Source organism: Nasonia vitripennis, chromosome 5 (assembly GCF_009193385.2).
Source record: "Nasonia vitripennis strain AsymCx chromosome 5, Nvit_psr_1.1, whole genome shotgun sequence".
NCBI lineage: Eukaryota > Metazoa > Arthropoda > Insecta > Hymenoptera > Pteromalidae > Nasonia > Nasonia vitripennis.
Window position 1 is genome coordinate 26432676 of NC_045761.1, and position 12831 is coordinate 26445506.

Sequence of the window (12831 nt, forward strand, 5' to 3'; positions counted from 1 at the left end):
GCGAGATGAAACTGGCGGAAAAAATCAGGAGATAAGAATCATGCGTTTAGAGTACGGAATGAAAATAACTCAAGATTGTACAACAATATGCACGTTTATTAAATTTTATCTCAAAGATGTATATCTTCAGGATGTTTACCGTCGATTTTACATGATGCGGCTGCTGGGATTCGAACGTCGCGCTCGCGCAATCACTTTTCTTTTCCATTTATCAACTACATCTACAATAATACACGGAACGAAAGCTGCACTCGAACGTGATCTACAGTTACATTGTTTTACATGATTTCTTTTTAAATTTTTCACAGTGTATCGTCGTTTATTTCGTTTTCTTTTAGTCGACTCTCGCTAAACACTCCTCGAGCCTAAGAACTACATGAGAGTCGGGACAAAGATATAATATCATAGTTTTCACCGTTTGGTCGAATCGCAGTAAGCGCATCATTTACAAATATAACCTCGCGCTACTTCACATCGCGCGAGATAAGTTTACATTTTCATTTTTTTTCTTTAATTTACTTATTATTATTTCATTTATCATTTATTTTGTTTCGCGACACAAAATTGTTTTTCTTGATCGAGTTGTGAGGGCGAGTTTCGCTCTCCTCTCTCACACACTCTTTCTCTCACTCTAGTTCTCGTGTTAATTTTCTTATTATTTTATGTCGATTTCATTCTCTTCTCTTAGGTGGGATCGCTTTTCTAGGACATCATATCTTAGAATCTCGAAAAATAAACTAGGTTTTTTTGACGTGCAAAACAATAAACGTTATTTATTTCTTAGAAACCAATTTTTGTGTATCGTGTCCAAAAATTCATTACTCGCTTATTGCCTGTCACATAAAAGAAAATAAAGGCTCTGTATAATTTAAACTTATGAATATAAATATACAATTTAATAAGGCCACTTATAAGTAAAATTTGACGCAAATCATTATACAACTAATGAAATATATAAATTAAAATAAAGATCTGTGCTTTGAAGCAACATTGAGATTTCTTGGCTTAACGTCACGACTTATTGTATAAAAAAAATACAACAGTTACATTTTCTCACAACAAAGCTTACAAAATAAAATTTCAATCAAAAAAGTAAAATAATCAACCTTTAGACACTTGAGAAAAATCATCATAGTAACAGTGCCCATGTAAAAAAATACAATGAATCCTCTAGATTTTTTTTCTAGATTCTAAGTCAGCGCAGCTCCCACAAGTGTCTACGTGTGTCTGTGTGTGTATATATATAAATTTACCATTGACAAAACGCAATATAAATTGAGCTCGTCTTCTCATAAAAATATAAAATCGTCATAATTTCAACAAAGATGCTACAAATGCAAAGATTTTTGTGGTCTGACAAATCATTTTATCATTTTTTCATCTTCATTATTTTTCTATTTCTCTCGCATGACACACAAGCCGACTGCAAAATCACCTCGACTATGATATTATCTTCGAATAAACTTGCAACTCTCCTTGATTATCAGAAAATCTATCTAGAAAATCCATCGCTAAAAAACTATATTTCCACTACCCATCGAACAACATATAACGGTGTGTAAGCTAAAAAAGGCATATGAGGCAATCAAAACCGTACAGATTGCGTACTTAAAAAAATACTGATTCCTTATTATATCATCTCCTGTTTCCCTGCATTTCTGTTCGATTGTTTAGTTTCTTAGTTTTTTGCGGTATTAAATCGAATAGGAGTTGACAGACGGTCGCATCAGTGAACAAGGCACACAACAAATGTCATATCCAGAAGTTAGATCGTACTGAATAGTCTTTTTAATGAGCGACATAGTGTAGCTTATATGTGTTATTTAATATAGCCATTTACAAAGATTGAATCGTATGCAGTAAACGTCCTTGTATACTTTTCAGCGAGCTATGTAAGTCTCAAAATTTTAAAATGAGTATCCTGTTTCTCAATTGTCTTATACAATTATTTTTAATTATAAAAAATTAAAAATATGCAATCTAGTCATACAAAACATTTACTATGTATTCATTGCTGCAATGTAAAAACCAACATATACATCGATGTTACAAAATAAATGCAGTAGAGTATCAAGGAGTTTTCAGCTGTTAGTATAATTAGATATACTAGAGAGGAAGACTTGCGTCGTGCAAATTACTACTATTGCTTAGAAGGGTATAGATTACAGAGAAGCTAATCAATTATTAACGATTCGATGCTCACGTTCCCTGACGCATAACAATGCAGTTGGTTATCCTATTCGTCTACCTGCTTGCCATCTCATTACAGGGGTGTCTATAGTCAATGATCTACACATTTTTAAATTTGTATAAAATCTAGCTTGTCGTAGAGTATTTCTCTGACTTTGTCTGAAAACTATAGTTGGTGAAAGCAAATTTACATGCTTAAAATGATTCTTATACAACTTTAAATCCTCTTTAGATCAATAATGCAATTTCGTAGTGTACGAAAGATAAACTGTAGAATTTACAAACTCGTCTATGGACTCCCCTTTTTCTACTCGAGTCTCACCACAGATAATTCACGTTCACTTGATTCAATGAACTTAATCAGCAAAGTATGTTTGTGTGCCTTGTGATTAATGCCTAAAAATCATCAATGCAGCTATCACACATATATAATCGTTATCGTGTATAATGCAGAAGGCGATATCATTTCTGGTTCACCAAATAGAAATTACTGTTCTGAAGAATTTTGTTAATGAAAAGCATCAACGCAATATTTTTATTAATTTATAAAATTTCATTTTTTTACAAATATATACTTTTTCAATCAATTTAATAGAGAAAAGAAGCATCTTTTCAAGTTATCATTTGATTTTGCCCTTTTATCATTGTTTTGAACTTATAAAGGGAAAATACAAAAAAATATTTGCTAATGCGCGATTGATTACTCGACTTTTGAAGTCTTAAATCAGCAAGACATTAAATTGTATTTAAAATAATCAATGCTATTAAATACTGGGTTACCTCACAATATTACCCATTTCCTGGTAATAGTTATAAAAAAAAAAAATAAATTTACATATGTGTATGTCTGTGTACATATGAATGCATTATATTTGTGTATTTGTGTGTATATGAGTGTATAAGTATGGCTTTTCCATCGTTAAATCATAATTAATTTACCTGCATACAAGAGCATTAATGCTAATTATAATAATATGCAATAAATAATCGAATGAAAATAATATTAAAAAAGATTTCGTTTGAGGTTAACTTTGTGAAGGAAGATCTACTTTATGAATAAATCATGCGTCTATAATTCGCTTAAGTAATTGTTTTGACAAATAGGAAGGCGAGATTTTGCCCACATTTTCGCTTAATGAAAAATATGCAATTAAGGAAGGGGTAGATTTTTCATACTTTAAACTTGACGAATCGGTATTTAGAGTTTGGTTGCGACGTCCTGTAACTGAAAAAAATATAATTACTATTTCATATACTGATGTTAATTTTCTTATTATCAGAGGGCTATGAAAATCTATCCTTAAAAAATTGAAAACTAGAGAAATTTCTAGATAGAAACGTCAGGTAAAAACAAAGATTATATTTTAAAATATTTCCTTAGAAATTATGTTTATGAATCTAATAAGTTAACCTATTAATAAACTGGATAATAACGTTAATCAGCAGAAAAAATATTACAAAAGCTTCCATTTCCACGAGGGGAGAATGTATATTTTTCCTGAGCTGGTGAAAATCAATAAATTAAAAATAGGTCAAGCACAAGTTCAAGCTCACCTGTTTTAGAACGCCAGTGTTTGTGGCTATGCAGGCTCAGCTGTGGGTGGTCATTTTTTCTTCGCTGGATTTCTTTGTGGAGTTGATGGTCGGCTGCCTGTTTGGCCGGCGTTCATTCCACCGTACTGATACTTGGCCTTCTTTTCTGACGGTTTCAAAATCTACAAATCATTAAAATTCGAATTATTTGACGTCACCTTTTCAGGTTCGAAAAAACGAAGAAAATTGAACGTAAAATCATTCCTTAACTGTTTCACAATGACATTACGTAAGTTATCTATATATGAACCAGATCTAAATATAACTTCAACGTCGATATAATGATTATTTTCTAGACCAACTTTATGAATAAAAAATGTTGTACAAGTAATCTTTTATTCAGTCTTAAGTTCATTCACATACGCTAAAAAATAAAGCGCGAACTCCCACGCTCGGAAGCGTGGAAGACCCCTTTCCACTGATTTTCGCGAGTTCGAATCGCCAATGTTGCCACTTCCGCGTATTTTTAGAAATCGCGAGATTCGTGCCGTCTATTATTAACCATACGCGCGTGTACGCAGAGAGCACGCGTCTCTACCACTGCTGCGCAACAATCCAAGAGGATTTGTCACCTGGAAGCTGCACATGAGGGTTTCGTCAACGCTCATCATGCCGCCGGCATTGTCGAATTCGCCACAGTAGTTGGGCGCGGAGAAGAGGGTGACGAGCTGTCGTTTTGCGAAGAATTCGTAGCCGTCCTCGACGACCTGGTGCGCTCGGCAGATCAGGTCCATGTCGTGACGGTTCAGGAACTTTGACACCACGTCCGGTCCGAACGTGAAGGACACCCCTCTATCGTTCTCACCCCAGCCCTGCAAAAGATACACGATGTCGTTAATGAACATGACTGTTTAATGATTTGGTTGGCGATGTTTTATTTCGTCAAATTAGCCCGAACTTATTTTTAGGTGGTGCTTCTGCAAGGTTGTCTAATTAAGAATTCGGAGGGAAAGCACGTTTTAATACTGAATGAAAAATGTAATCCACCGAAATAGAACGTTAATGTTGGATAAGGAAACATAAATTACCGAGAGAATTATCAATTATTTATTTAAGCAGCATTACTCTAGAAGAGATACTCTGATAGTAATCGGATGAGAATCGTTTTTTTTCAAAAATTATATTTTACCTGAACATCCTTATCTGGATCCGACCACAGCAAGTCGCAGAGGAGACCAGTGTCGGGTACGTCTGTCGGGCGCATGATTCGTCTAATCTGTTCCATGCCCTGTTTAAAAGTATTACGAGCATTAGTCGTGATTGAAATACCTCGTGAAAATAATTAGCATTTCGTATATTTACCTGCAGATCAGGACTAAGTCCACCATGACAACAGAATATTTTCTCGTCTATGATAGCAGCAATTGGTAAGCAATTGAAACAGTCTGTGAAAGTTTTCCATAATTTGATGTTATACCTGCGCTTGCACTCATCATAAAAACCATATATCCTGTTTATGCTTGCACATTCGTGATTTCCTCTCAATAAGAAAAAGTTTTCTGGGTACTTAATCTTGTATGCAAGTAATAAACATATTGTCTCCAGCGACTGTTTGCCTCTGTCAACGTAGTCACCTAGGAATAGGTAATTTGCTTCAGGTGGAAAGCCGCCGTACTCAAAGAGCCGCAGTAAGTCAGTGTATTGGCCATGAATGTCTCCACAAATCTTCAGGGGTGCCTCAAGTTCCAAAAGTATTGGTTGTTGGAGGAAGATTTCTCGTGACTTTAGGCAGAGGCCTCTTACTTCAGCCTCTGTCATAATAACAGACTTGCCTGGTCGACATCCTCGCACTGTACAAAAAAAATAATTGTTAAAGACATAATAGCCAAATTCTTTGTTGATTTTTACATAGACCAGATACTTCTATAATCAATTGATACACAAATTTTTTACCTCAGAGAACAGACATTAGATATGCTCCACTTATTCGTATCACATCGAGGAGAATTCAAAGTTTACATACATTTTTATCTTATCTTTTCATGTTTGCATTATTTTATGACAATTACAAGCACACCGTTCATAATATTCAGAAGAAGCAAAATTGTAAGGTAATAGAATCATATCTAGAGTTATGACAAATAGTTAAAGAATGCTTTTGAAAACTAAAAACTCAGTTTTATAAAAAAATATCTGTTCTCTATTTACTTTACCTTTGGGACAATAGGAAAGGCAGTCTACGAGTTACTGTTTAAGGATATTATGATAGGAGGAGTATTGATTTTTTGGGGATGGAATATCATGACTTTGAAAAAAAATACAACTTTTACAGATGAGCTCTATTACAATGAATAAATTGTATGATAAATGCACTTTTAGCAAAGTGCAAGAATGCACACGATTCTTTGTTAGCAGATACCATCGGTTATTTATAGTTTACTAGTAACCATAAAAGACTTTGCTATGCGCTTGAACTGCTATCATGATGGCTATTGGAAAAACCAACACCACCAAGGCTGATCCAATAGCAGATAAATATTTTTGGAAAAAAGAGCTTTGGTACTTTAACTTGCGATTTTTACGCTACAATTTAATCCTTCATTTTCTTTATTAAAGTTTTTATTAAAGACAATTTATACATTACTACAGCATGACTGGATAGCATTAAGTTACTGATGATTGAATCAACCAATTCCAACAAGTTTATTGTCCACAGCCAAAAGTACTCTGTTCAAGAGATACATACAGTGAAAAATATCAGGAAATTCAATTTTATTTAAATCATTGCAAGATGGAATAGAGTACATACAAATATTTTATCACTGTGATTGCATAAAAGTACTTAAAGTAGCAACACGTTAAAATAGATTTAATAACAAATAAATTTGATCTCCATCCAAGAAAAACGAGGCATGTAGTCAAAAGTGATGTATACATCAATACAAAAAGTTTATTATGATCTGTTATAAATATTAGTATCTATTTAAAAATTAATGAGACATTAAAAGCAGCATATTTCTTGGCAATTTTCCTGTATATTTCTCTTTGAACTTTGCTAAAAATACAGGTACAAAGTATGAATGTATGAATATATATATATATATATATATATATATATAAGGTGATGCAGACATGAAGATGTAAATTACTGTCTCGGTGCTCAAGGAACAATCATTGTAGTTTATGCTGGAAGCCTCTTTAATTGACAAATTAACCAATTGGAAACAAAGTCTTGGTGCATGCAGAAGAAATAACAGAATGATATGAGGCAGAATGATATATAGCGCAACTAAATAAAGGGCTACGTGTGTGTTGGAGGCAGTTTCCTTAATTTTTTGCGTACCAACAAAGTCTGAAGAAAAAATATCTTTAAGCTTGGCTTTCTTCTGAGTCTGTACCTGAACCTGGTTTTGGTTTTCTTTCTGGTTCTGGTATGCTTTACCGCATTAACATCCCGCAACAAGTGACATGAGAAAAAGAGCAAAACAGAAACATTGTTGTTTTTTGTTCCTCATGAAAGAAATCATCAAATAAAGATAAAACGAAATGTCATGATCAAGGAGTGAGGGTTTGCATCTGTTTACAGCATTGACTATGCAAATTATCTTTTGTTTGCAGTGAGGATAGAGGTTTTTGAGGAGAGCTTCATTGTCCAGCAAGGATCCATTGTCATACTTTGTACAATAAATTTCGAAGCAACAAGCAAACTTTTCTGTGACAAGTGCAAGTCTCCTTATTGACATTCATGACAACTCTGACACTCGACCTCTCAGTCTGAAAAATTTGCTTGTTCATCGGACCCTGCTTTGCGATAGAAATAAAAGAAATTAAACTCCAGACCCCAGACACTCAAGAAGCATCGCAGTACATTAGAGGCCGTCGCGAGACGAAAAAAGCTCAAGCTCTAATCATTGTGTAAAACTCTTTAATAAAGGAAACAAAACAGTGTTGCGGCTGTATGTATGCGCTCAATATTGATCCGCATACTCGACGTTAAATGTAAGTAACATCTCTCTCTCTCTCTCTCTCTCTCTCTCTCTCTCTCTCTCTCTCTCTCTCTCTCTCTTTCTCTGCTGAACCGTCGCCGCCGCCGCCGCCGCTTTGGCACCTCGCGACTCTTTTACAACGCATTGCACGTCGATAAAAGACTCGTGATGTAAAAGAAGTGAGCTATTGTGTCGCAGTGAACGACGTAAATAAATATAGAGAGACTGCACCCAAACAACGCATCAACAGTGTGTATATACCTGTATTCTATCCATCTCTATAGATATAACGCGTTTAGCGTAATCGAGTACATGCACGAAATTATACGTGCGCTCGCGGTGTCGGAAAAAAAGGAGATCACCAGACAGTGCGCGATAAAAAAAGCGCGCGAGGAGACGAAGCCCTTCTACGCTCGCTCTCTTCGAATTCGAGCCATCGCGCAAAGTGTGCAGCCCTTTTGTATCTCAGCAAATTCTCCTTTTTCGTTTCTACACGCGAAGTCTTCACGTATCGAAGCGAAACAGACAAGAGTCTATGCGGAGCACGCATCGTGTCACGTTCGCGGAACACCAGAAAATAATCGAACCGCAGCGTAAAAAGGTCGGCGCTACATTTTCGAGGCCTCGGCGAAGGTTCTCCCCTTCCCTTCCCTCTGACGTTTGGGAAACGCCTCTCGAGACGTACCTTCGAGCAGCCTCTGTATCAGGTTGTCGATGTTCAGCTCGACGTCCGCCATGTTTCCTGGTGCTCGGAACAGCTACTCGCCTCCAAACGTCCCACGCACAGCTCGTCTCCTTGAGAGATGATCCGCGGCCGCCACCAGGTCTCTCTCTTTCTGCAACTCTCCTTCTCTCTTCCGCACACGCGCGTATACGACACACACTATGCAGCTACGTGTCGCGCGCACTACTGGCCAGCAGTCGCCTATGCTCTGCAAGGCTCGCTTTACTCGCGGAGAGACAGACGTCTCTCTGCCTACTACTGACTTTTTTCCGCGGATAGACCGCCTGCGCGGCTCAGCCGCCACCGCGAGGCTCTCTGCGCAGGTTCGATGTTTGTGGATTGTGGAGTAGGTGTGATATGGGTATACCTATAAGTAGACGCACGACGTTCTGCATATATACAGGTATATTGTATACATATACTAACGCTAGCACCTGAGGTTTCCCCTCGACGATGAAACTCGTGATTGCACCGCTGAGCTGCGATGGTTTCTTTTTTCATTTCGGAATATGGAGAGAAATTTCGGTGTATTCGAAAAATTTTTATATTTTTTTTTACGTCCGACTGACTATGTATACCATTATACTACTGATTCTAACAGGTGGTTAATATATTCGACGCGCGCCAGTCAATTTTTTATTGATCGGTCGAATCCGCCTACATTCGAATTGAGAATCTTTTTTTATCTCCGCTATACTTATATACCGAAGATTTTTTAAATAAGAAAACTTTCGAAGGTGGCATCAGTATAATAAATAAAAAAATATACGTTAATCAATCTTTTTTCGGGATACCCGCGATTCATCTTCCGAAACGATAAAAACGTCAAAAACCAATTCTCACTTCCCCGCCCAGTTAAATGTTTAAAACAAAAGCGTATAAGATACGATTCATCACACAAGCGCCGAAAAGTCAAGCACACAAACAAATATTCGAAAAATACTTTCTCATTGTCCTATCGCGCGCGCTTCATAAATATGAATGCGGATAACGATTGTAAGATAGCGCCGGTTATTTGTGTACCTTCGCACCCTTGACACAAAATCAATTAGATTTATCGCGAGCAGTTGCAGCTAGGGAGAAGGCTCGTAAAAAATAACTGTTTCCACGTTGGTTCGTGCGCTTATTTCTTTTTTTATTATCATTTTTTCTTCCTCGTCGTTATACTTTTTGTTTATGAAGAGCAGAGGTAATTTGTAAGTTACACGCTCTGAATAGTTGTACAAGTTGCCATGAAAAATGCATTCATGAGCAGGACAATTTGATCATGCTATATTGATGAGATATGATTTTTGTAGTATTACATCTCTTACGGTAATTGAAGTTTATAATAAATAGGTTTACATGTAATAATATCACACTTCTGTTGATCTTGTATAATTGTTTAGCTTGTTGATTGGATTTTTTCAAGTTTGCAAAATTCGCAGAGTACTCTGCATTCGGTAAAGTTGAATGCTTCCATGGAAATTTCATATTTGTTCGCGTCAATTTTGACTTTCAAATCATTTTTTAAATTCATTTTTTTTAAAAGTTGTCATTATGCGATGATTTTCAGGACAAATTACGCTTATTGGTGCTTATCACATGATTCATTATGAATTACATTAATAAAATTAAAAATTAAGCACTACACTGTTCTTTAGGTCTAATATTTTAAAACATTTTATTACTATTGATGTAAAAAAAAACATCAAAATAATGTCTCTTTTGCAAGGCACCAAAATGAATTCATCCTGAAAACCAATCATTACTATTTACATAAAATAATATAATTTGTATGTATATAATTCGTCCATTAAAAAAATATATAATTTCGCTGTATTGAACGAGATAAAAAATAACGTTATCCCATAACGTTTTGCAGTCTTCTTTGCTTACAAGATGCTAAACTTAATCCTCCATTTTCATACAACTATTTTGCAAACTTTTTATTATAATCTGGCAAAGGGTCCTTATAATCTTGCAGTTGAAATATACTTGCACTATTATTTTGCAAGTATTGGAGGAAATGATGAAAATGTGTCAATAATAGCTGAGTACTTTTTTCGTCAAACGTGGTATAAGACAACATGTCTCCGAGTTTAACTGGAAAAAGATTAACAGTTATTGATATAATTATTTTTCAATCCCAGAATCAGTAAAATATCAATCGTTTATTGCAATGCATACCAAATAATCGTAATAGATAATAGGGTCCATATAAACTACTTGGTAAGACATCAGAGTCTTCAGGCACCATATCTTCAAATTGTGGCCTCTCCCAAGAATACAAAAGTTGTATATTTATGGATACATTAAAGTATTCCCGTATACCCTTTGTCACTTCTATAGCACTTTCCCTGAAAAAAAAGAGAAAAAAATATTAATGATCAAAACACACCTAAAATATATAGAGTTATATTGTTGTTAGATAAAATTCTTACTTGTTTACACCATTAATCTTTCCACTTTCAATTGCTTCTATGTAATCGTTTAAAACTTTTTCTACAGTAATACTCATAGGCAAAGAAGGCAGCTTCTTTTGTTTTGTTATAACATCGCATTCATCCAATAGATGATACTTCAAATCATCAGGTATTGTTATATGAATTTGTTGTTTAACTGTATACTCTTCTGCTTCATCCGAAGGCTCTGGTCGCCCTCGTTTTTTGCGTGGTGCCTCCAGTGGTGAATCGCTTGAGGACGTCGGTGTGAGTGCACTTCCAGACTTACTGGCTCTGCTGGGTGTTCTCTCCAGAAGTGCCACAGGTGTGCTCGCTCTGCTGTCACTGTCTTTTTCCTTGTCCCTACCTCCTTCGCTCCGTCTACCTTGAACTTTGGATGTACCACCACTTTTCCTATTCTGCTTATTGCTCGCCTGTTCATGCACTTTCCGTACTTCGTTTTGCTTCTGCACGTTTGTGTCGTTGAACTTCAGTACTCGTTCTTCAGGTACCCACTCATCCCAGCTATAAATTACATTATAAATTTCATTAGAGATTTAATGCTTTCGTAACTGAAGAAATATACGAGCTTTATTTGCTGATTAACCTACTTCTTATTCCAACCAGCGTAGTGTATATAATACTTTATCTGCTTTTCATCTTTCGAGAAGGAAGACTTCAGACACTTAGCTTCATATATGAGTGGACCATGAAAGCACAGAACTTTTTCACCTGAAAAAATCACAAGATACTAATGTAAACACACAAATGATTTTTCTACAACACTAAGATTACAAGTTTACAAAAAAAGTAAAGAGACGCGCAAAGTCGGCTTCGTGCCGATAATCGTACGAATCTTCGTCAAAGCAACTCGTATATATCTAACACAAAACTTGGAGTTAAAGAAATAATTACAGCGATCAAAACAAGCACCGTACCTTCTTGGAATTTGCATTTCGGGGGCATTTTCCAGTGTGCTGAAAATTTTGTTAGTGTATTCCGTTTTTGTCTCGAGAGTCTGCAGAAAATACGGAACGTTATGCCAGTGTAACAATTTGCGTTAAATATTTAACGCTGGGCAAGTATTAACGTAGAAACTGGAGTATCTGTGTAATTGATTTAATAAGTACTGTATCATTCAGAAGAACGTAAGAGTAACATGACACTCGATAACCACAAAGAACTTGGCAACAAGAATCTTTTAAAGAGTACTACATCGATCACAAGAATATCACACTCAATAATCCAAATTTCACGGTCAAAGTATGCAGTTACGAATATTAGAATTTATACGTAGGCCCTCTTCTCTTGTGCCTGCCAAAAGCCGAATGATGCTTAGGTTAGGCCCACCCTTGGGCCTTTCCGCGACGCCTTGTCGTCGGCGCACCAGTAGGGTTGCAGCCGCGAGTATAGATATATAGTGTAAATTTCTTCCGCCCCCACCTCCCCTCTCGCGCTCGTTAATTTCTTTACCTGGATCTTTCGGAGTACTTAGTCCTGGCCGATATTTCATCGATATTTGGAGTATCAATGGTAATAACGCCGATAATTGATACGCACGCGACGATACATCACCGCGTTATCGATATTTTTCAATTTTATCCGATAAACATCGAAAGCCACCGCAAAAGGATGAAATTGATGAAAAGAGTCGAGGAACAAATCGGAGCGCGAGCTACGAGAGAAACGTCTTCTGCTGTTAGAACCTTCCAGCGATTCGCCGAAACGGGTAAAGCGTTATAACCACTCAAACCACTAAGTCGATCGATCGTGTAACCTGACGGTCTCTTTCACTAAACTGACCCTGCACAACAATCAATAGAGTCGCTGGGTTATCTCGAACAAAGAAAAACTGATTAGCTCGTGAAAGTGTCAAGAGAGGAATTATCAAAGTTGTCTATCGCGGGAGCATAATAGACTGCATAGAGTGACGGTCAGAAGACAGACCCAACCCAACCCGAGGATCCGCGAATCA

The 12831-nt window shown here is 36.3% G+C and overlaps 2 protein-coding genes across 8 annotated transcripts; both read right to left on the reverse strand.

Moving 5' to 3' along the window:
* Positions 1-75: 75 nt before the first annotated feature.
* LOC100120879 (serine/threonine-protein phosphatase PP1-beta catalytic subunit) lies at positions 76-8760 on the reverse strand. 4 transcript variants are annotated; one of them, XM_031931261.2, is made up of 7 exons: positions 8395-8702; positions 7067-7159; positions 5086-5573; positions 4913-5011; positions 4356-4595; positions 3745-3905; positions 76-3409 (listed from the first exon to the last, which is right to left on the reverse strand). In XM_031931261.2, the coding sequence occupies exons 1-6, from the start codon at positions 8444-8446 to the stop codon at positions 3795-3797; spliced, it is 1083 nt and encodes a 360-aa protein (XP_031787121.1). In that variant the 5' UTR covers positions 8447-8702; the 3' UTR covers positions 76-3409; positions 3745-3794. The 4 variants fall into 4 exon arrangements, with proteins under 4 accessions (XP_031787121.1, XP_016841180.1, XP_032456702.1 ...); XM_016985691.2 differs by having other exon boundaries at positions 76-3415; positions 8395-8701; XM_032600811.1 differs by lacking the exon at positions 7067-7159 and having other exon boundaries at positions 8395-8693.
* Positions 8761-9547: 787 nt separating this feature from the next.
* On the reverse strand, positions 9548-12805 carry LOC100120855 (mortality factor 4-like protein 1). 4 transcript variants are annotated; one of them, XM_031931265.2, is made up of 6 exons: positions 12330-12775; positions 11795-11874; positions 11468-11588; positions 10857-11381; positions 10603-10772; positions 9548-10518 (listed from the first exon to the last, which is right to left on the reverse strand). In XM_031931265.2, exons 2-6 carry the CDS (start codon positions 11820-11822, stop codon positions 10346-10348), a joined length of 1017 nt encoding a protein of 338 aa, XP_031787125.1. In that variant the 5' UTR covers positions 11823-11874; positions 12330-12775; the 3' UTR covers positions 9548-10345. The 4 variants fall into 4 exon arrangements, with proteins under 4 accessions (XP_031787125.1, XP_031787126.1, XP_031787122.1 ...); XM_031931266.2 differs by having other exon boundaries at positions 12150-12504; XM_031931262.1 differs by lacking the exon at positions 12330-12775 and adding an exon at positions 11987-12301.
* Between the last annotated feature and the right edge of the window lie 26 nt (positions 12806-12831).